Source organism: Haliaeetus leucocephalus, unplaced genomic scaffold, assembly GCF_000737465.1.
Source record: "Haliaeetus leucocephalus isolate CR32 unplaced genomic scaffold, Haliaeetus_leucocephalus-4.0 Scaffold206, whole genome shotgun sequence".
NCBI lineage: Eukaryota > Metazoa > Chordata > Aves > Accipitriformes > Accipitridae > Haliaeetus > Haliaeetus leucocephalus.
In genome coordinates this window covers 1,555,184-1,577,346 of record NW_010972642.1, presented here as the reverse complement: position 1 = coordinate 1,577,346, position 22,163 = coordinate 1,555,184, and the positions used below count along the sequence as shown (strand labels likewise).

Sequence of the window (22,163 nt, the reverse complement as noted above, 5' to 3'; positions counted from 1 at the left end):
ACAAGCCTCATTTTTCTGCCAGTAATGCTTGGTCGAATGTTCAATGAAAACAGATTGATGATAGCTAGAGAACGAAGATGACTGGTTGCTGAGTATGATTTAATCTTCATTATTATAGGCAAGTGGATTGCAAATTTCCATAATTAAACATCCAGTGCACTGGTCAGATTCTGTTGTAAAGTTCGATAATTGCTGTTGTAGGGAAAACAGTACAGCGGGGTGTTGCTGTCACATGATGTGCTTTTGAGGCTGAGCTAATAGGATGCCCTTTTAAAATGTTCCCCATGTTTTCTGGTTTAGAGGCAGGGGATATCATCATGGAGATTTCATCAAAAGAAAACACTCAGTTTTTCTCAAACAACACAAACCTGCCTGTTGACCGAACTTCATTCAAATCTGAATCTTCCGCATCCAAGGAAAAACAGTCGTGTTGTGGAGGTATAAAGGTAGAGTAAGAGTTTTTGGTATTCCAGCAGGGACTTAGAAAACCTCTTTTTGGTGAACTATCCCTTTTTCGGTTCTGATTGTGTCTTGCTGAGTCAGTATGAAATTATTAAAGCTATTTCTAAGCTACAAAAAAAGTCTGCATCTGATCTCTATTTGCCTAACATTTGACAATGTTCATATATAACATGTTGGTTGAGGCTTGCATGTTATGAGATCTTCAAAGGTCATCCTGAAAGGTCACTATATCTTCCTTATTGCACCACCTTATCTTCCCGAAGTTAAGAACAGAGCATTGGCAGACAGGTACGACAGGCAGCTGTTAGTACAGATTGCTTTTTTAAGATTGTAGCCATGGTAATCTTCTGAGCTCTGAAGAATAATATTCATATTATGGTCTGTGTGTTTTGAGTGCTACATTATTGAAGTATTATTGTAATATTCCTGATTTGAGAGAACTCTGCATGACACCACGTTGAAACGAAACTGCAGAAGTGTCACTGCTGTATCTGCATTTCTCTCACCCATGAGAACTATTTCTTAGAGGTAATGGAAGATCCCTGCTTTAAGCCTCTTAATGTAGCTGTACCTACCTGAAGGTAGGACCGCTGCACCTTGGAGGAGGATTCCTCCCTGTACAGGACACCGGGGTACAGGAGGCAGCATGATGCTTTGCCTACTGTCTCTATCTGCTTTCCAAACCCAGACTGTAAAATGCTGATGCTCTCTTGGTTGAGGTCTCAATAAATCACCATCCCATGCTGAGGTGAGATAAAATGAGTCTTTGGCCTTGCCCAGTTCTTTTCATCTTGCACAGTATTTATTTCTGTTGTTTTTTCACACACGCACACATACATTTACTTTCAGCTACTAGTCCAGCACCCAATACAGTCAATCACTTCAGCAATAGTTGACCCGAAGTCTGTAAATTATGCAAAGTAGTTAAGATATTGCAGGATTAATTGAGTCTGATGACTGCTATAAAAATATTTTAATTCCTGAATACTCTCCTTGATTTTGTCTGATCCTGTAAAGGCCCAGAAATGGGGTCCTGTTTTGAAATAAAAAGATGAGTTGTATTAATTAAATTTGTAGCATAATAGTAATTCTATCATTGTTCCTTCATTTGCTGCAACAGTAATCTGATTCCCTCATTGAATAACCTTCAGTCACAGATTAGCCAGTTGGGAATCAGCTTATTAGCTCCAAAAATAGAAAAGCAATGATATTTCAGCTCAGTTTCTTTCTGTTCAAAAAATTTGCATCTTCTTGGAACCCAAACTGGTATGATTAACTTATTCCAGTAGGGACTTACTTAGAAAACCTCTTTTTTTATTGAACTAACCCTTTTTCAGTTCTGATTATGTCTTGATGAGTCAGTATGAAATTATTAAAGATATTTCTAAGTCACAAAAAAGTCTGCTTCAGATCTGTATTTTCCTAACATGTTACCAAAACAATATGTGGATTCAACAGGTGTTTTTTACCAATTATCAGCCTTCCCATGTGTCAAAATTGCCTTTATTAACCAGAAAGATGTGGTGAAATATTTACTTACAGTCACTGACAAACCATGGACAAATGTGAAATCATGTGTACCTTTCTGTTCCAGATCTAAATTGGGAGCGTTTTTCCACCACTGCACACAGTCTCCATCTCCCTCCTGGGACAGCTGCAAACCCAATAAAAAAACTTGTGCCAAAGAGAGACAGAGACACTTGAAGTTGTAGTTTGACCTATACAATTTTCCTGTGAAAAACCGTATTGGCCTTCACATTTCTGTTTAAAATCCAAGGGCATAAACACACAGAAAATGTGAAATATTATGGCAATATTTTTACTAGAGAGCTCATTGAGAGCCCTCACTGTGGGAAATAAGAACCAGATACTGTTTATTTACCCACAAGTGTTTCTGAAGGAGGAATAATCAGCACTGGATAAAGGGTGTTGAATGTGACACAGGGATATATTTGAGCCTTAACATAAGAATTTGCGTTCAACAGTGATGCCAGTGTTATTACCAATGATGTGCCTTGTCAAATGAGATGATGCAAGGACTATTGCACTAGCGGTGAGCCCATCGCTTCAGAGCATCTGCTTACTGGAAGCATGATTGCTCAGAGGGCAGGTCTAAGGAGTGAGACAAGGGTCTAGACCTCTCTTTATATGAAATCTTATTGTGTCTTTTAATTTCTGGTTAGGGTTTGGTTGGGATTTTTTTAACACCTTTTACAAAGAGCATCCATGTATATTCAGTCAGCACAACCTGTATCTGAAGGTAGAAAGCAATGTTGTGGTTTCCATGACCAATTGCATGGTGTGTGAGTATCCTTGGAGCTCCTAAACTCAATAAGGCTGCATTCAGGGAAGGCAAATTTAGGCAATAGCTCTGCAGAAGTGGAAGAGTTGGTGCTAAAAGGACCCTGCACTCCCACTGTATGCATTTCAGGGTGGGGGCTTACTTCAGACCAGCTCTAGTCTTGTCCCAGAGACTGAAGAGCCATTGGCCCTTGAAGTTAATGTAATGGCCTTCTGGAGCACGTCTTCCAGTTAAATTTTGTGTAAAAGGGATTCAGTCTGCACGTTTTCAGTATGTACGAAAGCACAGTGAGGAGGGTGGGAGTTTCATTTCCAAAGCCCACTCCTGATTCAGACTAACACACTAAACCAGATATAGTGATGACTAAGGGAAAATAACTCTCTTTTGCCTCTGCAAAACAAAAGGATGAGAGAAGGTTGTTCCCCAGCAAAATGGAGTGTGCACTCGAAAAGAAAATGTATGCATTACAGCTTGCAAGAGATCTGGTGGAGAAAGGACCAGCCTAGAAGAGAATTGCCTGGCAGGTCGCTGGTCGACTCATGGAGCCATGTAACAGGAGGCAGAGCCCTCTCCCTCCTGGCCACCCTGGGCTTCAGTGGGAAGAGCTTACCAGAACAGGACTCTAAAATCCAGCTAATTGCAAAAGCCTATGTTAAAAAATGCCCAAGTAACTCACCTCCCCACCAAGCCACACTTAGCATTTACCCTTATTGTTATTGTGTAAGATATCCCCTCCTTAGAGAGATCAGGAGCGTGAGATATATCTCTATCCTTTAAAGCAAGAGTTTATATCATTATTGCTCATACGAAATGGACAAATCGGCAATCTAGCATTTCACAAAAAGTAGGATAAATATTGATGTTGTTATTTGGGAAAAGAAGAGGTGGGAATGTAAAAATTGATTAAAAATAATTAATAAAGTAAAGCCTTCTGTACTGTCTGGTTTTAATCACTGTCAATTTCTTTCACAGATATTTCTTGGTGCATTGTCTTTTGTTTATTTTGCTAAAGCACTGTCAGGAAGTTATCTAAAAAGTACTATCACACAAATAGAAAGAAGATTTGACATCCCTTCCTCTTTGGTTGGAGTTATTGATGGCAGTTTTGAAATTGGTATGTGCTGTAGAAACCTATTTTTGTTTTCAGAAAAAAACAGTGATGCAATTTGTTGTGAAAAATGATTGTATAACTCTCCTTGAACCATTAAAACTGAGCAAGGTTCACCTAGTAAAAATCAGCATGACTGTCAGCATGCTTACGTTGGATGGGATAGGGTTGCTAATACAAGCAATTCAACATAGTCCCAAATATTCTGTAATCTGATAAGTTTAGTGTCTGGCTAATTAATACTAATAAAAATTTTGACTGTTGAATGAGGTTTTACCTGCACAGATTTCTGCTTTCTCTCTCTTTTTGTCAGCAATCCACCTGCTCCACAAGTGTTTGCCCTTCTTGATTTATTAAGCAGCAAGAGTACAAACCTCTAACTGTAATCTACATTCATTGTCCAGTCCATCCCCTTCCTTATTGCACTAAGGTTTCCAGCATGACAGTTTCAGATTACTGAATTTATCTCGTGGGTGTTCAGTTAGCCTAAGTGTATAAAGCTCTGTGATTCCCTCTTTTCCTGCTTTCCTGGTTATTTGTTCTCTTCAGCTGGCACAGTCCTTCTCTTTTCCAGCTGCTTATCCAAAAGTTCATGGTTTTCTTATCACGGAAGGCATTGGGCTTCTGTAAGAATGCCTGGAAAGAGGGAGAAACACCAGCCCCATGCGATCAACCCACTCCCCTTCAAATTGCTGCCTATACCACATACTAGGAATCATTATTTTAGGGGATCTCTTATTTTTCTTTTGTACTCTTAAAGGGAACCTCCTAATCATAATTCTTGTAAGCTACTTTGGAGCGAAGCTTCACAGGCCAAGAATAATTGGAGCAGGCTGCTTAATTATGTCAGCTGGAACATTCCTAATTGCGATGCCCCAGTTCTTCATGGGACGGTAAGTACAAAGTGATTGGTATTTTCCAACTGGGCTGTGCACACTGAATGTTAGCTCGCTAAAATATTTAGGCATTGGCTGTGAAGATGCCCATAGAAATGGGCATATGTGGATGTGGTTACTCTATTTAATATTTTTGTGTGTGTGAAGAGACTTATTACTGTAGAGCAAATAATTTCACATATATGCTATTTTCAGTTGTAATCAACTTCTTATAGTTTTATTAGTCTGTGATCTTGGTCGGCCACATTTTGACACCGTTTAAGAATTGTTGAAGCTTCAGTGATGAAGTGATCACTAAACTCAGGAAGACAGTCTGAGTATCAAACACAAGCCAGAGGATACACCCACAGTTTGATAACCTCTTAGTGCAGATTTGTGCATCATGGCAGAGCAAAGTGCCCGTTAAACTCAAATGCATCACTGTAACACAAGGAGAACCAAAGGGGCAATTTTGATGTGCTACAGCAGTATAAACCAAGTTCCATTTATCCCCTGTAAACCATCATTGGCAACACTGGATGCAGATGAAATTTTCATTTAAGTGCTATGGGCCTACCTTCCATGGCAGTAACAGATATGTTTGCTTTTTCTTATAAGTTGGGACAGTAAAACACAACTTTGGTTTATAAACAGATATCGGTATGAAAGATTCCCTTCCACCATCAATTCAACTGTTAGCATCTCTCCATGTCTGCAGGATAAAAGCCAAACTCCACTCTCAGCCTTGGAAAAATCTCAAGCAAAAATAAATGCAGGTGAGAATGATCTCTGTTAAATATTGTGATAAGCACACTAAAATACATCAAAAGGCTCCTAAACTCTCATGCAATAGTTTATTAGAACACAAAAAATACTAAATAGAATCAGATTAATCTTTCCCACAGAAAAGCCAGATTGACTGGCTGAGGCAATTTTATTAAAAATAAATATATAACTGCCACTGGCCCCTGCCAAGCTTTTTTTCAGGCTGCAGCCTTTCCTCCAGCCTTGCTGTCTCCTCCAGCAGCTCTCTGCAGCTTTGTGGCTTGCAGAAACACGAATCTCCCGTGGGGACCTTGTAAAGTCATGGTCTTCCCTCTGCCAGGAAATGTCCCTTTAGATCCTCGGCCCACTGGAAACAGCCAATTGGGTCTCCCAGCCTGCAGACCCCCATTCTTGTTTCTCTCCCTGCCTGTTGACCCTGTTTTGGACACCAAAAAGCTGTCTCCCCTCTGGGTGTGTTGAGCTCCTCCTGGGCAAGGAGCCTTCCTCCCTGATGTCCGGCCATGAATAAGCTGTGGATGAGCAAATCAAACCCTCTATATGTCATAAAACTTGTGTATTTTTGCATCTTCCTACCTGTAGATTAGATGTGGCTGGTAGTGCTCACTGTCATCATCAATGTTTCCCAAATCTTTCCATTAGGAGATCCCAGTTTTGGTTAGAAGGAAGTGAAAAAGGTTTCTAAAATGGGATGTGGCAACAAATTTATAAAACTGGCCAAATTCTACTATCTTTGACTGAAGAAGTTCATGCTAAATGTGTGTCCACCTCAAGCTGATGCCATGCCCACAACCCCCAAAACATTTTTCACAGTTTTCATGCTGTTTTTTCCCCACATTAGAAGTATTTCAAGTGTCCTGTGCATTCAGTGTCAAACTGTTGTGAAAAACACGATTGTTGTGTCTCTTGTGATATACCCAGGATGTGAAAAAGAAGCAGGCTCTTCCATGTGGATCTATGTTCTACTGGGAAATCTTCTGCGTGGAATAGGTGAAACTCCTATCCAGCCTCTGGGAATTACATACATTGATGATTATGCCATTGAAGAGAATGCTGCCTTATACATTGGTAAAATAAATATTGGTTTTTTTCCTAAGGGATTTTTCACCAGAGGAAACTGAGTCATTCTGAATAATGGAATGAGTGTTATTGAGTTAACTTGCCCTGATTGTTTTGTTTGCATAATTTCCAATATTAAAGTTTATTTAAGTCATGTACACTCAAGGGACCAAGTTCCCCTTTAATTATACCAGCACAGTTCCATTATCTTAATTTGAGGAAAGAATTTGACCTTAGGTTCCTGCTGTTACCCTAATCTTCCTAATTCTTCTGGATGTGGACTGCTGAGCCTCTGTGCACATTCAGTTCTCTGGAAAGTGATAAAAAACTTGTACTCTTTTAAGCACTTAAAATAGAATTTCAGCAGGCACTCAAAACATTCCCTCCAGATTCAGGTAGAATTATAAACAATAGTGCTAAGGCTTTAAAAAGTTGGTATCAGTGTTCTTGTTGTGTTCGTTGTCTGAAGACCTCTGCACATTCACCTGAAATATTACCAAAAAATGCTTCCCCATCAGCATCTTGTCTTGACAAGTTTCCAGCCTGGCAAAAGGCAAAACCTCAGGTTCTCTCTGTAAAAGACTCAGTCTTCCCAGATTTCCAGATCAATTTTGAAATTCAAAAATATTCAGAAAGTTTGGCTGAGGGTGTAATGAAACATGTTAATATTGGGTCTCAAAGCAAAGTGATTTTTCAGCCTACTCAGGGCCCACCACAACTTAAAGTGATCGGTTAGCTTAAATAATTGACATTTGCTTTCCAGTTACTTTAATCTAGTCAGCTAAAGAGTTTCTAGCAATTATAGATTGGTGTTGCTCTTGAGTTTAGGCAATTCAGTTCCCTGACTTTTTTTCCTTTGGGCTGAATGTCAGTCTTTAATTGGATGATAACAAAAAAGATTGAAGTATCAATGTAGTGGCAGAAATTTTATTGTTGGCTTTTTCTTCTTGAAAATGTTCTAACTTGTGTAACTAATGTGCCAGAGAGCAAAGGTTGGCTCAGTATTTTAAGACTGTATCGCTTGTTACCCATCACATGTCACACTTTGCTGTTAGGTGCAGCAAGAACCAGTGCTCTTTTTAACTCAGAAGTGTAACAGTCCCCTGTTTTCTATTGCAGGCTGCGTACAGACAGTTGCAATTATAGGGCCAATATTTGGCTTTCTTCTAGGATCCCTGTGTGCCAAACTTTATGTTGACATTGGCTTTGTAGATCTGGGTAAGTCACAAAACTCAGATTTTAAAAATTCAGTCAGGCTCCAAAATGCTTATTTTAGGCCAAGATCTAGTTATCTTATAGGCATAAGGGGCTAGCGGGGGTAGAGCAGGCACTTTACGAAATAAAAAGGATGACAGCAATGCAACGCCCCGTGCAGAAAAGGCTAGCAAGAAGGATGGGTATGGAGGAAGTAGGAGGCCTGACTCTTCCTCAGCTGCAGCAGACCTGGTGCCCCCAAGGAGATGCCCCAGTGAGGAGGCTCTGGGGGGACAGCAGGCATCACGAGGAGGCAGGACTGAGGCTCAGGATCCTGCCAAGAGCTGTTGTGCATGTGTTTTATAGTGCACTGTCATTGCCTAGAAAAGCAGTCTTGCAATGGGTACCAGGGCTCCTGACTGACTTCTTCCTGAGAAAACACCTTCCACCCCGTTTTTCCCTGGCACTTTTGTGCAGAACAGCCTGACTGGGAACAAGTGCGTGGCCACCCGGACTACCTTTTGTCCTGGGCCTTGCAGCCTCTCCGGGGACATGCAACCAGCATGGCTGGGGACCCTGCGGTGTCAGGGGAAGGCTGCCGCTGTGTCACAGGAATCAGTGAGTCCTTATTGCCTCCCCTCAATTGCTCCTGTAACACCGATAGAGTCACACAGCACAGCTAAATCTGGCAAGGGGGGGGGACTCCTCTGGAGAAAGTCCCTGCAAAATCACCTTCCTTGTTATCAGCAAACATTCTCGAAAATGTTTATTTGTTTCTCCTTTTTTTGACTTTCTCCAGACAGCGTAACAATAACTCACAAGGACGTGCAGTGGGTGGGAGCCTGGTGGCTGGGCTACTTAATAGCAGGTGTGATTAGCGTTCTGGCCAGCATCCCCTTCTGGTTCCTGCCAAAGCACCTCCCAAAACCAGAGAGCAGAAAGGACTCCAGTACCTCCTCCGAGCAGTCAAAGTTCATCACTGAGGATAACAAGGACCAACACAAATCTTATCAGCAACAAGTGAAGATTGCTGAGATGGCAAAAGGCAAGTCACTAGAGTTTCCTTCCTGACCATCGAGTCTTTCTCTCACTAGCTCTTATACTTTATACTGTCTAGGGCCATATTTTAATGGCCTCAGAATTACTATTTTTCCCTCAAGTGTCACTCTCCACCTATCTAGTATGCACAAAAATGGTCTTTTCATTGTCCCCTGGACCTGCTTTGCATGCAGAATTTCTCCAGCTGAGATTTGTAACATTACACTAGTGGCCCAGCAAATATCATGAAACTCTGCAAAAATTTTTCATTCACAGATAGTGACTGTTGCAGAAGCGGGGGTCAAAAAAATCTCAGTTTTTGCTAAACCTTTTTCCTTAAGGTCATTCATAGGAAAAACACGTACAATATCTGATCAGAATAAGGATGGGCACAGACCAGATACAGCATTTTAGGAGGCTATCTGGATTTAGACACAAGCTGTTTTGCACAATTGCATTTCCTTGTCCCTACTTTGCCAAAAGCATTTTCCCTCAGTACTTGAATCTGTAACTCAATATGTCTGTGCTTACTGTCAGCTGTGATGAACACCCTCTGCCCCCAAATTAAGCTAAAAGATGCTGTGGCTGTTGAGGACACATAGAAACCAAACCAGTCCTTGTTTATGATCAAAAGAGTATATATAACACAAGAGATCTCCTCTGGGAAATTGATGCTTAGTATTTTGCTCTACTGTTCCCCCATGTTCCTCCCAATGGGGGAGCTCTTAGGAGCATCATGGAACTTCATGGATTCCTTCTGGAATGTTCCACAGTCATTCTTTTGAAAGTGCAAACATGTTGCAAAGCATTATTCACAGCAGTTATTCTCTTTCTGGCCTGGTTGTCATTTCTGCCATTTTGTCTTGCAGACTTCTTGCCATCACTGAAGAACCTCTTTGGGAATCCTGTTTACATTCTGTATTTGTGTGCAAGTATCATTCAGTTCAATTCTTTAATTGGCATGGTGACATATAAGCCAAAGTATATTGAACAACAGTATGGGCAAACATCTTCAAAAACTAATTTTGTTATAGGTAATACTATATCTGCTTCTTGATATCTTAAAAATGGACATTTTAGGAGTGGCATATACATACATATAGGGAAAATTGGATTTTTTTAGGGTACATTTATTTCTTCTCCTTCCTTCTCCGGCTTTAAGTAGTAGCTCATAGAAGGTAAGTTATGTCATCTCTGCTTTAGGACCAGTTAGCTCTGAGTTTATCTTTGCAACAGTTACTGCGAAAGATTACATGATTTGATACCTTATTTCCCCTTTTACTGGAAAATTGAAAAATAATGTATGTACAGCACAAGAGAATAATTAAAAAGAGAATTAATTTTAAAATACTTTACATAAATTTGTCATCAGGCAGATCTGTTCCCTTGCTGGCTTCCTATTTATTTCAATGAAATGAAGATCAACTCAGTGAGTGCTAAAGGACTGACCATAAAGTAGCTGTGATATTGCCAGTGATTTACTTTCTGAAAAGGCTGGTGTTAAATAAAAGGAAATCAAAGTCATATCAGTGATCACACAATACATGCATTAAAACCCTAACATTATCTCAGTGTGATGCTGGTGAAGGAAAAATAGGTATTTCTGCCCTAACTTTACCTAAGAGCCTTTCTGTGTTGTGAAGTTAGTCTCCCAAGCCCTCCCGTACAGCACAAGGGAGAGAAAAGCTGCTTCTGCGTTTGTGGCCATTTTTGGAGATGTCTTCAGTATGGTGAACTTCACTGCCCAGTTGCTGAACCTGCATACAGGCTTGGGTTCAGTTCCTGAGGTCCAGGGATTCAATAGCATTAGACAGCAAAGAGGTTTACATCTATCCAATACAGAGGGAACTGCCTTGTTTCAGAGCAGCATTAGTTGCACAGCAACGGTGGTATATATATGCAGAAAAGCTGTATTGATCCATTGTGCTATGTTAATTCCTTAAAGATAGAAGCTGGAATTTCCTGGCACGAAACTCCTCAGAGCAAGGAGAAATCTTCAGGCATAGTCGATGGCCAGAGAAAGTCCAGAAAACAATCCCTACATTCAGTACAGTACTTCTCATTATATTTAAAGATTTTCTGGAGCTAAGCTTTCAGGTATGTGCAAACTGAGTGAGGATTAAGATCCATCTGATTTCACAAAGCGTAGGGACTATATCCAACAGAGAATGTGTGATGGCTTGGCTAGGGAAGGATCCTGGCTGAGTGGCCATCCCTGCAATAAGGTCTTTTACCTTCCTCCTTTTTCCTTCTCTCCCAATCCACCCTTGCTAAGAAAGCTGAGGGCTGACTAGAGCTAGCAGTGTCTATTTCCCTTTCCCTATCTCTTTTCCTATTTCTTCTTCTTCTTCTTTTTTTTTTAACATTTTGTATCACAATCTCCCCCCCGCCCCGATGCCAGTGTCAAGCAATGGAGTTATCTGTCAGGCTATGAGACAACGGCACAAACAAAAGGGGTGCATAGGAATGGGCAGGCAGAGTGTGGGTACTCTCTGGTGCATCACACAGCTCCCAGTTCCAATCCCAGTCCCCTCTTACAAGCAAAAGAGAACAGCAAAACCTTGTATATAGGGACTGTTAGTTTACTTGTGCTACATTTTGGATGCTGCTTCTAAATCCCCTGAAGTACAATTTTCGTGTATGTGCAGAGTGAAAAGCTTCCTGAACTGTGTCAGTGACTGAACTGGGCTCATGTACTCAGCCAAGATACTGACTCCTGAGTTCGCTAGATAGAATAAGGCTTTTTCTAACATCAAACATACCTACTAGCATCTCTTCTAAGCACTGATTTTTTCCATGTGTTTAGGTGGATCAAACACTGACTTGAGCCAGAAATTTAAGGGATCCCAGTGCACTTTGTAGCAGGCAGATTAGCTCTTAATGTCATAAATTGGTGATTTATACCAAGTCATTTGAAAACATGTTATAATACCTCCAGTCCCATGAGGAAACTTCTGAAACTTCATCTGCTATATGAATACATGTATGCTTTGGTACTTGCTTGTGTTTTGGACGCTCGCTCAGCATGGTACTGCTACCCGTCAGCATGAATTAAAAGCTGCAAACCACATACATGGCCCTGTGCAAGGGGGAACTAAATGCACTGGAACTGGCTGGTAAAGCTTGGAAGATCATTTTCAGTAACAGTGAAATCCAGAAAAAGGCACCTTGCTTGACTGTGCAGTATCATTTATGGTGATCTCTATTTACATCTTTTTTGCATGTACTGAACAGGATTTTTTTTTGGTCTTGTTGTCCATGTCTACCCATATGGACATTGCTTTGAGCAAAGTTGTCCAGGTAAGGATTAATGGTCACCCAATTTTACATGTTTCGTTCAGTGCTCTTTCACTTGATTGCCTGAAGCCTGATAGAAGAGAGCCCATGGGGTATACCCGTCCTTCTGCTGCTGCAATACTCACCTAAGGGACCATTTCAACAACCAAAACCAGAGAAATTCCCTAACTCTCCTGGGCATGGACGCAATGACATAACACTGGCTTTCTCCCTCTTGGAGACTTCTGTAGGGGATTATTGGTTTCATGGCTGAATCAAAACAGAAAAAGCAGGTCTTGCTCCAGATTTCATACCACTGTAGGTAAAACTGAATTTGCCCTCTAGGAATGAGTAGTTCGGGCTCCTCCTGTCTGTGGAAAAGGGAAGGAGAGGAGCTGCCCTGGAAAGCCAGAGTGGGGCAGCCGCAGAGAGTGGCCCCTGTTCCTCCTACTGTTGCTATATGGGTGAAGGACACAGGGAAGGTCTATAGCAAAGCCCCAAACTGTGCAGTGGGATGGTGGTTGTCCTGGCTGCCCTAAGCAGCACAATACCCTAGGTGACTTCTCTGTGCCCAGTGCAGCTCTTGTGAGAAATAACCCTAAAAGTATTTAAATGAACACTACAACCATCCCTCCACTGACAAACTAACTGTGGAGAAAACCACCTAGCTCAAGAAATTGGAAGATCATTATCTAAACTTCATACATAATCTCCCTATCAAAGAACTAGCAAAGAAACCTTTCCCTGTGAGGAAGTTTTTAAAAGCAGTCGCAGCACCTCTGTAGGAACAATCCAAGTCTGGACAAATAAAATGCTCCGACTGAAGAGTTTTCGTATTTTGTTGCTTCATCTTATTGCTGCTGCTGGTTTTGTGGCTGAGGGGGATAGTCCATTGAGCTGGTGTTTTCATTAATGCAGATTTTTCTGTTTGATTTCAGGTCTTATCAACATTCCTGCTGTGGCCTTTGGCATATTCTCTGGGGGACTGATCATGAAAAAATTCAGAATCAGTGTTTTAGGGGCTGCAAAACTCTCCCTGGGATCATCTTTCTTTGGTTACCTTTTGCTCCTCTCATTATTTGCAATGGGCTGTGAGAACTCAGATGTGGCCGGACTGACCGTGTCGTACCACGGGTATGCTGGGAAGGGCACACTTCAGCATAAAGTGCTCTTGCAAACCAAACTCCTTCCTCATTTTATTCCACAAAGTATATATTGTTGGAAAAAGAATGACTGACCTAAATAGGCTTCCCAGAAATTTGATTCAAAGTGGTAGAAGCCGCTCCATCTATTCCAGTGGGCATTGTGTCAGAACCCTTTCGTGATTGTTGCCTTCAGCCCAGAGGAGTTTATGCCACAAGTGCAGATTATTTTTCTGATTACTTTTTAATTATTATTGCCATGGGACCTATCCTTTGAGCCTAGAGATTTCTGGAAATGTGAGGAGCTCAGTAGGGAGGGTGACATTCAATTAATTGTTCCTTGCCTCTGTGTGCTGCTGAACAACCCTTGGCATTTAATAGCCTCTGAACCCAAAATTTAAGGATTCATGGATTAACCATGAGTTAGCCATGATGTTAACCATGAGGTACACCTGAGCCTAGCACTTTTTGGTCACTTTTGCCCATGCTATTACTCTGTAAAACTCACTTTTTGGGAGGAGTTTCCAGCACCATCTCCACAGCAGCCCCAGGAACTGCTCTGCTAGTGACTTCAGCAGCAGCTGGCTGAAGTTGACAGCTGTCGTGCAAAATATCAGGTCCTCAGTTTGGATGAATCCCATTCTGATCATTTCCTCACTAACTTCTACAGTGACCGTTTCCCATGAGTAACTCACCCCCCTCTTTGCCACTGGAGTAATCAAACTTTTTTGTCCAGTTTTGTTAAAACTGCATCAAGCCTCAGATAACTGAAATCTTAGAAAAACTGAGAAAATGCATGACTAGAAATTGTTAGCTGTCCCCCTTAATAAAGCAACTACTATCTCACAGTAGGTGGTGTGAAATTGTGAAAACCTTTTGATAACAGAGAAATAAGAATTTATACTGCTGCATGGATGTGAAGAGACAACACCTTAATGGACTACAGACAGAAGGTCTGGCCAGGTGCGCCTGGCGGAGAGCATAATCCATGATTTCATAATGATTTCTTCCACATCTGCTAGAAAACATCATTGCAATTTCTCTTTTTCCCCAGAACTAAACAGATGACTGATTATGAGCAAGCCCTGTTTTCAGAGTGCAACTCGGGCTGTGCATGTTCCAAGAATGACTGGGACCCCATCTGTGGGGAAAACGGAGTTACCTACATTTCTGCTTGTCTTGCCGGCTGCCAAGCATCCAACGGCAGTGGGAAAAACACCGTAAGACAATCCTTCATGTCCATATGTGATGTGGTAGTTTTCCTAATACAACCAGTCCTGTCAGAGTAAGTGGATTAAAATTCAGTCAGGCATGTCCTCTCCAGCCCTAAACTCCTCAGGATTTTTTAGTAATCACCACCCACATTTAAAACTTTCTCAATTGCTGTTTCCAGCAGAAATCCCAAGCAGAGAATGTAAGAGGGTTTTTTTAACTGTTGGCTACCAAAACTGTTTAAAAAACCCACTAAATACATTCATCAACAGTAGACACTTTCTTTATAAATTTCTCCTTCAATGAACAAGCCTCTTCCTTTTGAAAAATATTTTCCAGTTTGGGTTTAAACTTTCAGCTACCCAGAAAAGCATGACGTGCAATTCCTGAACATTCACTTCTCCGCTGGTTAGGTTATCGTACACTTTTGCCTGCTGTCTTCCAGGTATTTTTTAACTGCAGTTGCGTGGGAACCTTGCAATCTCCTTCACGAAGCTCCTCAGCTGTGGTGGGACCATGTCAAAAAGGAAATGAGTGTCCAAAAATGTTTCTGTATTTTCTGGTAATATCAGTTATCACTTCATATACTCTGTCAGTAGGTGGCACACCTGGATACATACTGCTTCTAAGGTAAGAAATAATTTCTGCTAGCATTGCCAAATGTTCTCAGGGTGTTTCAACATGTGTAACTGGGTCTCCCTCCCCCCCTAGTATTGTGAAATGTTTTCAGCTATGCAAGGTGGCTTTTAAAATTTATTTTTTTTTACTCTTGAAAGGCACCCTCATACCTTGACAATGAGTTTTCTACCACTGAAGCAACAATGTGCTTATGATTATCTCTACCAGCAATACCTTTCTGGTTTTAAACATGCTATAGGAGGCCTGGTTATTTATACCAAATTCCACTTCCCTTTATGCCTTTTACATTACCAGAATGGTGTTAAATGGCCCCCATGCAAATGGAAATTAGCTGATTATAGGCTATATGGAAAAACCTAAATGAAGAAATGTAACTTCAGCTACGGTTCCAGCACAGTCCTTGAACCAGAATTAATATTCACACAGAGACTTTCAGAAATGGTTGAGGTGAGAATCCTTCTCCACTGCTCTCCACAAACACTGCCAGTAAGGCATATGCCTTACACCATATAAGCTCCACAGCTTTCCCCACCCACCTTGTAGGATTACCATTGAGTACTGCAAAAACATGCAGCGTCTCTCTCTCCAAGGAGTCACTCCAAGAATAACAATCATATTATAATCCATTTTAGACAATTTTTACTGAAGATTATGCACCACTGAAACTGTCCATGCACCAAGAGGAAGATGATTCATGAGCTGAGAGCTTCTAGTAAAGCCTTCAGGATTTCTGCCAGATTGCCCTCTGTGGTTGCTTCTGACACAGGGGGATTTTTTTTTGTTGTTCTATGAATATGGGCATAGAGCTATACAGAGATGCAGTTTCCTTCCCCTTTCCCTCCACATGATGTCCCCTTTCTATCCATAAAACATATGATGGAAAATGTACAGATATGGTACCACACAGGACCTCGAAACCATTGTTGCCATGCTCAACCTCCTGCTTTCCATCTTGTCTCCACTGCAAAAGTGTCTGGGAGGAGACATTCATAGTTGAACACCTACAAGCTTAAATCATACAGAGTTGCCTGTGCTTCTCAACCCTAAGAACTTGCTCTCAGGGGACTTGATGCTTAATGGATTTATTTAGAAAAGCTTAGAGGGGTTTTCAATAATGATACTAAAACATTTTGTTATATGAAATCAGCAAAACAGCTTTATTGGTTCTGCTCCAGAGCTTTTATTTCTGTTGAAAATCATATTACTTTGAAAGCCATTTAATTGAAACTGAGAAGCTATGTGTTTTTCTGCTGGATTGAAGCACCCAAATCTGATGTGCAGCTAAATAAAACATGTTTCAGTAAGCTCAATCCTTCTGGTTTTTTCCCTCTGCAAATGACCTGTGGGCACAATTCCACTTTAAGCTCCTGCTTGCTTTTCTGAAATCCAAGACTGATTGACTTTCCTTGGAAATCTGTTTGAACTGAAAGTGTGCTTCTGTTCCCAGAAAGAAAATAAATGTCCTTTGAAAACAAATAGTCCCAAGGTCAAGTTGCAGAATTCATTAAGTATTTTTTTCCAGTTACCTGTTTTAAACATTATTCAGTATTCTGTCCACTCTGATAAGATTCCAGCACTTACTTAAGCAAGCTGATGTTTTCAGATGAGCAGATATCATTGCACCTGCCATGGAAAACAGATACAGTTAAATCCCTAAAAGCCTATATGATTTAGTAAAATTTACTTCAAGGGTTTACACAACCAAAATCGTTGAAATAGGCTCACAGCTAGTGACCGAGCCATTTGCTGAAATGTCTTTTTAATGGTATTAGACTAATCACAATTACCAAGGGACTTGGGAAAGCCCTGAAGTTTTGGAGAAAAACCCCTGCAATTCAGATAGCTGTTGTTCAAGTACAAGCTATTAATACCAGGTGATTAGGCAGTGAAAAGGAAGTCTCAGATCTCCCTGAGAGGTTTGGCTATCGCTTAGGATCGCCAAGAACTTGTGTTTCCGTGCAAAGAAAATACAATTGCTCGAACAACTTTTTTTTCCATCAGAAAGAGATGATTTTTTTTTTGCAGGATATAAATCCTATGGAACACATAATAAATACCCAGTTATTGGTTTTGGTTTCCACTTTTTGCTTTCTATGCCCTCACATTTGGTTAAAAGGACTTCTAGGTTGAGGCTTGCTTGTGTAGCATATATGTGATAGTAGGGTAAAACACTGTTCTTCCAGCTCAAAATCATATTACATTCATGCCTGCATAGATGGCAGTGCCTGTATAAGCCACAATATAACAGAATGTATGATGATAATCCATGATCAAGGCATTAGAGAATAGAACACTCAGATTACAAAATGAGATGCGCACAATGAATTTTTGACCATGGTACTTCGGTGTTGTTTTCCATATATGTCCTTCATGTTCTTTTCCATTTTCACTAAATTAAGGGAAGATGACCCGAATATCATTTACAGTATGGGTTCTTAACACTGTTCTGGCAGCTACATTGGGAAATCATAAAACATCACTGGTGGAGAACAAAAGAGCTAGTTCTGCAACGTCTTTACTATTTTTTTAGAAGGTATTCCTAATTACATGAATTTCTGCAGAAGCTGAGCCCATCCAAGTTCAGAGTACGTAGACTAGATCTCCAAAGTGCTATGTTTATCCATAGAGACAACTGAATTTCAGTCCATTTTTCTTTTTTTTTTTTTATATTGAATAGAATGACTGTGACAACAGGGAGTTTTATCACTTACCATAATGATACACATGTGTTACCACACATATTAAGCACGTCCCAGTTTAATCTTGTGACTGGGGCTAGTCACATGCTAAAAGTAAAGCATATACTCAGGTTCTTGCTGGATTAGGTATTCTAATACGGAGTCTGATACAAGCTGGGTGAAGCAGACCACTTTAGCAGCTGGTGAGCTTAGCAGCAGGTGAGTCCTACTAATTTGAGTGGCTCCATATGCACACCGCTGCTAACATGGATGTGAAAGGCAGCTGTTCTCCTGCTCACCACCTTCACCCTCCTAGAAGAGCCAGGATGATGACCCAAGGCTGGAGCAGGGCTGATCTGGAGCCAGAAGGACTGATGTCTGTGCTGGGCCCACACTGCAAGTTCAGTAAAGTCTAAATGCAAATGGCCTGCTCTGTCAGAGAATGGCTTGGAGGATTTACCTTTATAGGAGGTGTGATCCTGATCCTAGATACAGTGTGATGAAAATTGAGTGGCTAAATACTGGGTCATGAACCACAATTTCAGAGAGTGTTTAACTGGATAAGACTATACAATGATGCATGATTTCACCACCAATTTGCTTGTCCTGCGTTAGTAAATTCTAAGTGCTGGTATTATCTGAAAGTGTACTACCTTCTTAAAATGTAATATTGAATATAGATGTTCAGAAGTCCTAGATACTGTTCTGATTTTGTCATACTATTTACATTTTTCTGTAACTGCGTTAGTAAGTATAAGTAAGGAGGAAAAAGTCACATTTCTTTCCTTCTTGCTTTCTATTTGTGTTGAAATTATCTACAGTCAATTCTTTATTTCTATTTAACACCATTTTATTTTTTTTTAGATGCATTAAACCACACTTGAAATCATTTGCACTTGGTATCTACACCCTGGCAATAAGAGTACTTGGTAAGTCTGGTTGTACTCTTGGGTCTATTTTAATATACTCCTCACCAATTATTTATTCTTGAATTAAACTTTGATTGTTGGAAAGAATGGTGTCTAACTGACAAGCTAATATTACATGATTTTTTTAAAAAAACTAGGAAAAGGGTTGGAAAAAAGAAGCAGCTTTGTATTTCATAAATCATATAACTGTATCTTAGGTATAATAAAAATATACACGGCTAACATCCGTAGAGGTGACAAGTGATCCTTTGGACTATGAAGCTAACATCAAAATTATTTGTCTCTCCTTATTCAACAACAAGCATAGTAGAACAGATATGGCTCAGAATTTCTGATCATTTTTCAGTCATATTTTCAGTTGTTTCTAAGGGAATTAATCTAAGTACAGGTGTGCCCGAGGGCAGGGTTCACTGGAGCCTTGTGGTAGAGCCACCTATAAGTTTTCTCTAAAATCAAGGGTAACATGAGATGTCAATGAACTGGAAACTCTAAAATCCTCTAGGTCTTCATAGGAAAGGTAATCATTAGCAAGCGGCAAGTCACTTATTTAAATAGAGCAGACTTCGATGAGCTGGATGAGGCGGATGAAATGACATCAAAACGAGCTCTTGGGTCCTTTCTCACACCTTTGCAGGCCAGGATTTTCCCTCCAGGCTTACTTTCCTCTTCAGCAACCATGGGTGCCCCCCCCCCCCAGGTTGCACAGAGTCCACAATGTCCCCGTTAGCACCTGAAGAAAGGCTTTTGCTTTCCATCACCCACAAGCACTGCAGTAGGTTTGCCCCTGCCACAGTAGGATCTCAGGATACTTGTAGCCCCACTCCAGGCTCCCAGCCCCACTGTCTATCACCCTTCTGCCCCCTCCCAACCAACACACAGAACAGCCCCCAGCCCCAAGCTGAACAGACTCCATCGCTTTCAAGAAAGGAGAAGTAGGTTCTTTTTTTTTCCCAGAGGGGTCCTGCAGGGCAAGGAAACCAAGCCATGGCCAATACTCCTGCTGACGTCCACAGGCTTTTTGATGTTCAGCTGCGTTTCCTCCCTACCCCGGTTCCCCACCGGGAGGAAAGGGCGGTGTGTGCCTCAGCAACACAAGGCACGACTTCTCAAACCAGCAAACAGTGTGGAAGTGCCATTGCTGTTTGAATGTATTATTTAGTGTTCCACTTGAACATGCCTCTAGATCAAAACTGATCACCCGGGAAAGTAACCTTCTTGCCTCTATTTATGTGTTAAATTCACCCAGCGGGAATTCCAGCCCCAGTGTATTTTGGAGTGGCCATAGATACCACTTGCCTGAAATGGGGAAGCAAGAGATGTGGGGGAAGAGGAGCGTGCAGACTCTACGACGCCAGTGCACTCAGGTAACAGCTCCTCTCCGTTTGTTCCTTAACTTGCGTTCTTTAGGTACCTCTACTGGCACTGGTAGAAGAATTTCTGTCAGAAAATGTGAGTGAAAGATTTGATGACAAATGAAAAGAGTCTGACTAGCAATATTAACAATAATGCTCAGGTTTTAGCATTCTCTTTTGGTTTAGTCTCTTTGGGGCGGGGGGGGGCAGGGGGTGTCATCTTGTTTTGATATCAGCTGGAAATATTTAAGTCACTTTATTTTTTGCCAAAAACTCCATTCATTTAAAACCTCAATTTTATGCTAAAGCTTCCCCCATTTTTTAAAAACTCTGCTGTGAGAGTGTGTGTGTGTAAGTAAATAAGTAAAAGGGCTGTTAAACCTCATCATTGCTCTGTGTTGGAGCTGGACAACAAAAAGGAAAGGAAGGGTGCCACAAAGCATGCTCGGCTTATCTAGAGACTTCAGTGCAGTGTTGTCTTTATCAATTTATTGCTAGAGGAGAGTAATTATCTGAACTGCATTCATGAAAAGCATTACCAAAAATGGAGAATGGAGTAACAATGGTAAAAAGAAAATGACAGAACAGGTTGCCCTTCCCCCCACCCCCAGGGAAAAACATGAGGGGAGGGTACATCCTGATTTGCAAATTTGAAGAAAAGAACAGAAGCTCACTTGAGACTCATTACTAATAAAGCATAATGATGTTATTGTTGCTGCTGTTGTTGTTACTGTCATTATGCCTGTAAAGCAAAAATGTGATCAAATGGTCTTGCTATCACTGGTACTGTTTATGAGGCAAACAAAAAATAGATTAACTGCCCTAGAAATATTAGTGTTATTCTCACTGAAGCACATTGGGGTGGAGGAGGATGTCAGTCAATGCCTGAGACACTTTCTTGGCCCCAGACCACACAACACCTGACCTGGGTGAGCTGGCAAACTCTCATCTCCAGGATCATCACTTTGCTTGAAGAGCTTTCTTACTCAGCCTTACCTCATGAAAATATGAATGTGTCCTTGATGCCTTCTAGTCGTATGTTGCCTTTGAAATAGGCTCTGATCAATCATTTCTCCCTCAGGTACGTGTACCTGGGGCTGACTTTGGTGTTGGGCACGGTGTCCATTTTCTTCAGTGTTGCTGTCCTTTGGGTTCTCCGGAAAAGGTCTTCTCCACAAGATGAGACCCTCTCAGCCAACGGGGAGAGAGGCACCTGTGGGACAAAGAGCAGGAAAGATAATTTTGTTAATAGTGACCTTTTAATTCAGACAACTTACTGGCCAGAAAAGGAGACTAGACTTTAGGAAGACTGAGATCTCCACCATGACTTTACCCTATGAGTGGTGTTCCAGGCAAAAACTCATCATCAGTGAAGCGGTATCTTAGTATCCACCCTGAAAACGTTCACCTTTGTGTAATTTTCACTGTAAACAACAAAAGCAAAGACAACCATTTTAGCACACGTACAGCTCTGAAAACACTGCTCACCATTTGTCCAGCCGAGTCAGTGCCACTCAAGTGAGGGGATTTGTTATGGCTGGGGAGATGCAGCTTGCTCCCTTGCCGAGAAGCCAGTTTTATGGCTGCCCTTCAGCTCCTTCCCTCCTCGTCAAGCTGCAAGAGCCGCTGCTGCCCCTCGGCTTCCTTCTGTGTGTGAGGGGTAGTGGGGAGGCTGCAATACAGCTCCCTCCGCCATGGTACCAGCACAAAAGGAGCTGGTGCACTAAACCCGACTTGGTAACCTGGAAGGTGCAAGGATATTCTGCACATAGCTCACCTTTGCAAGCAGTGTGGCACAGGGCAGAAGGAAGGTGGTTTGCTGGAAGGACAAATCAGCTACAGGCTCTGGGCATCTCCTGAATTCAACCCATAACACTTAGGACATCAAAAGTTATGGTTAGGGGTTCTTTTTCAAGTAGGTCTCTTCTAGCACAACAATAATAGCAATAGAAGTTGTCATTGCAGTCAAAGAGACCACAAGAGTATCGTCCAAAGGAAACTAGAATAAAAATAGAGCTTCTTTAGGTTTCCAACAGTTTCTTGCTACTTGCTAGTACCTGGTGTACTGAATAATTCCATGCATTTTATGCAATGTAATAACACCATGATACAAG

General features: G+C 41.2%; 1 protein-coding gene across 1 annotated transcript; it reads left to right on the top strand.

Moving 5' to 3' along the window:
* The first annotated feature begins 317 nt into the window (after positions 1-317).
* LOC104830900 (solute carrier organic anion transporter family member 1C1-like) lies at positions 318-21,353 on the top strand. Its single transcript, XM_010566105.1, has 14 exons — positions 318-446; positions 3,737-3,878; positions 4,633-4,765; positions 5,402-5,523; positions 6,452-6,598; positions 7,709-7,807; positions 8,583-8,828; positions 9,691-9,855; positions 13,036-13,231; positions 14,294-14,459; positions 14,897-15,081; positions 18,633-18,697; positions 19,944-20,061; positions 21,131-21,353. Exons 1-14 carry the CDS (start codon positions 318-320, stop codon positions 21,351-21,353), a joined length of 2,136 nt encoding a protein of 711 aa, XP_010564407.1.
* Positions 21,354-22,163: the final 810 nt, after the last annotated feature.

Excerpts from the sequence above, each read along its gene's own strand:
- LOC104830900 (XM_010566105.1), top strand. The coding sequence starts at position 318 with ATGGAGATTTCATCAAAAGAAAACACTCAGTTTTTCTCAAACAACACA. Across the intron at positions 6,599-7,708 it reads GAATGCTGCCTTATACATTG|GCTGCGTACAGACAGTTGCA; the intron begins GTAAAATAAATA and ends TTTCTATTGCAG. Across the intron at positions 20,062-21,130 it reads TACGACGCCAGTGCACTCAG|GTACGTGTACCTGGGGCTGA; the intron begins GTAACAGCTCCT and ends TTTCTCCCTCAG.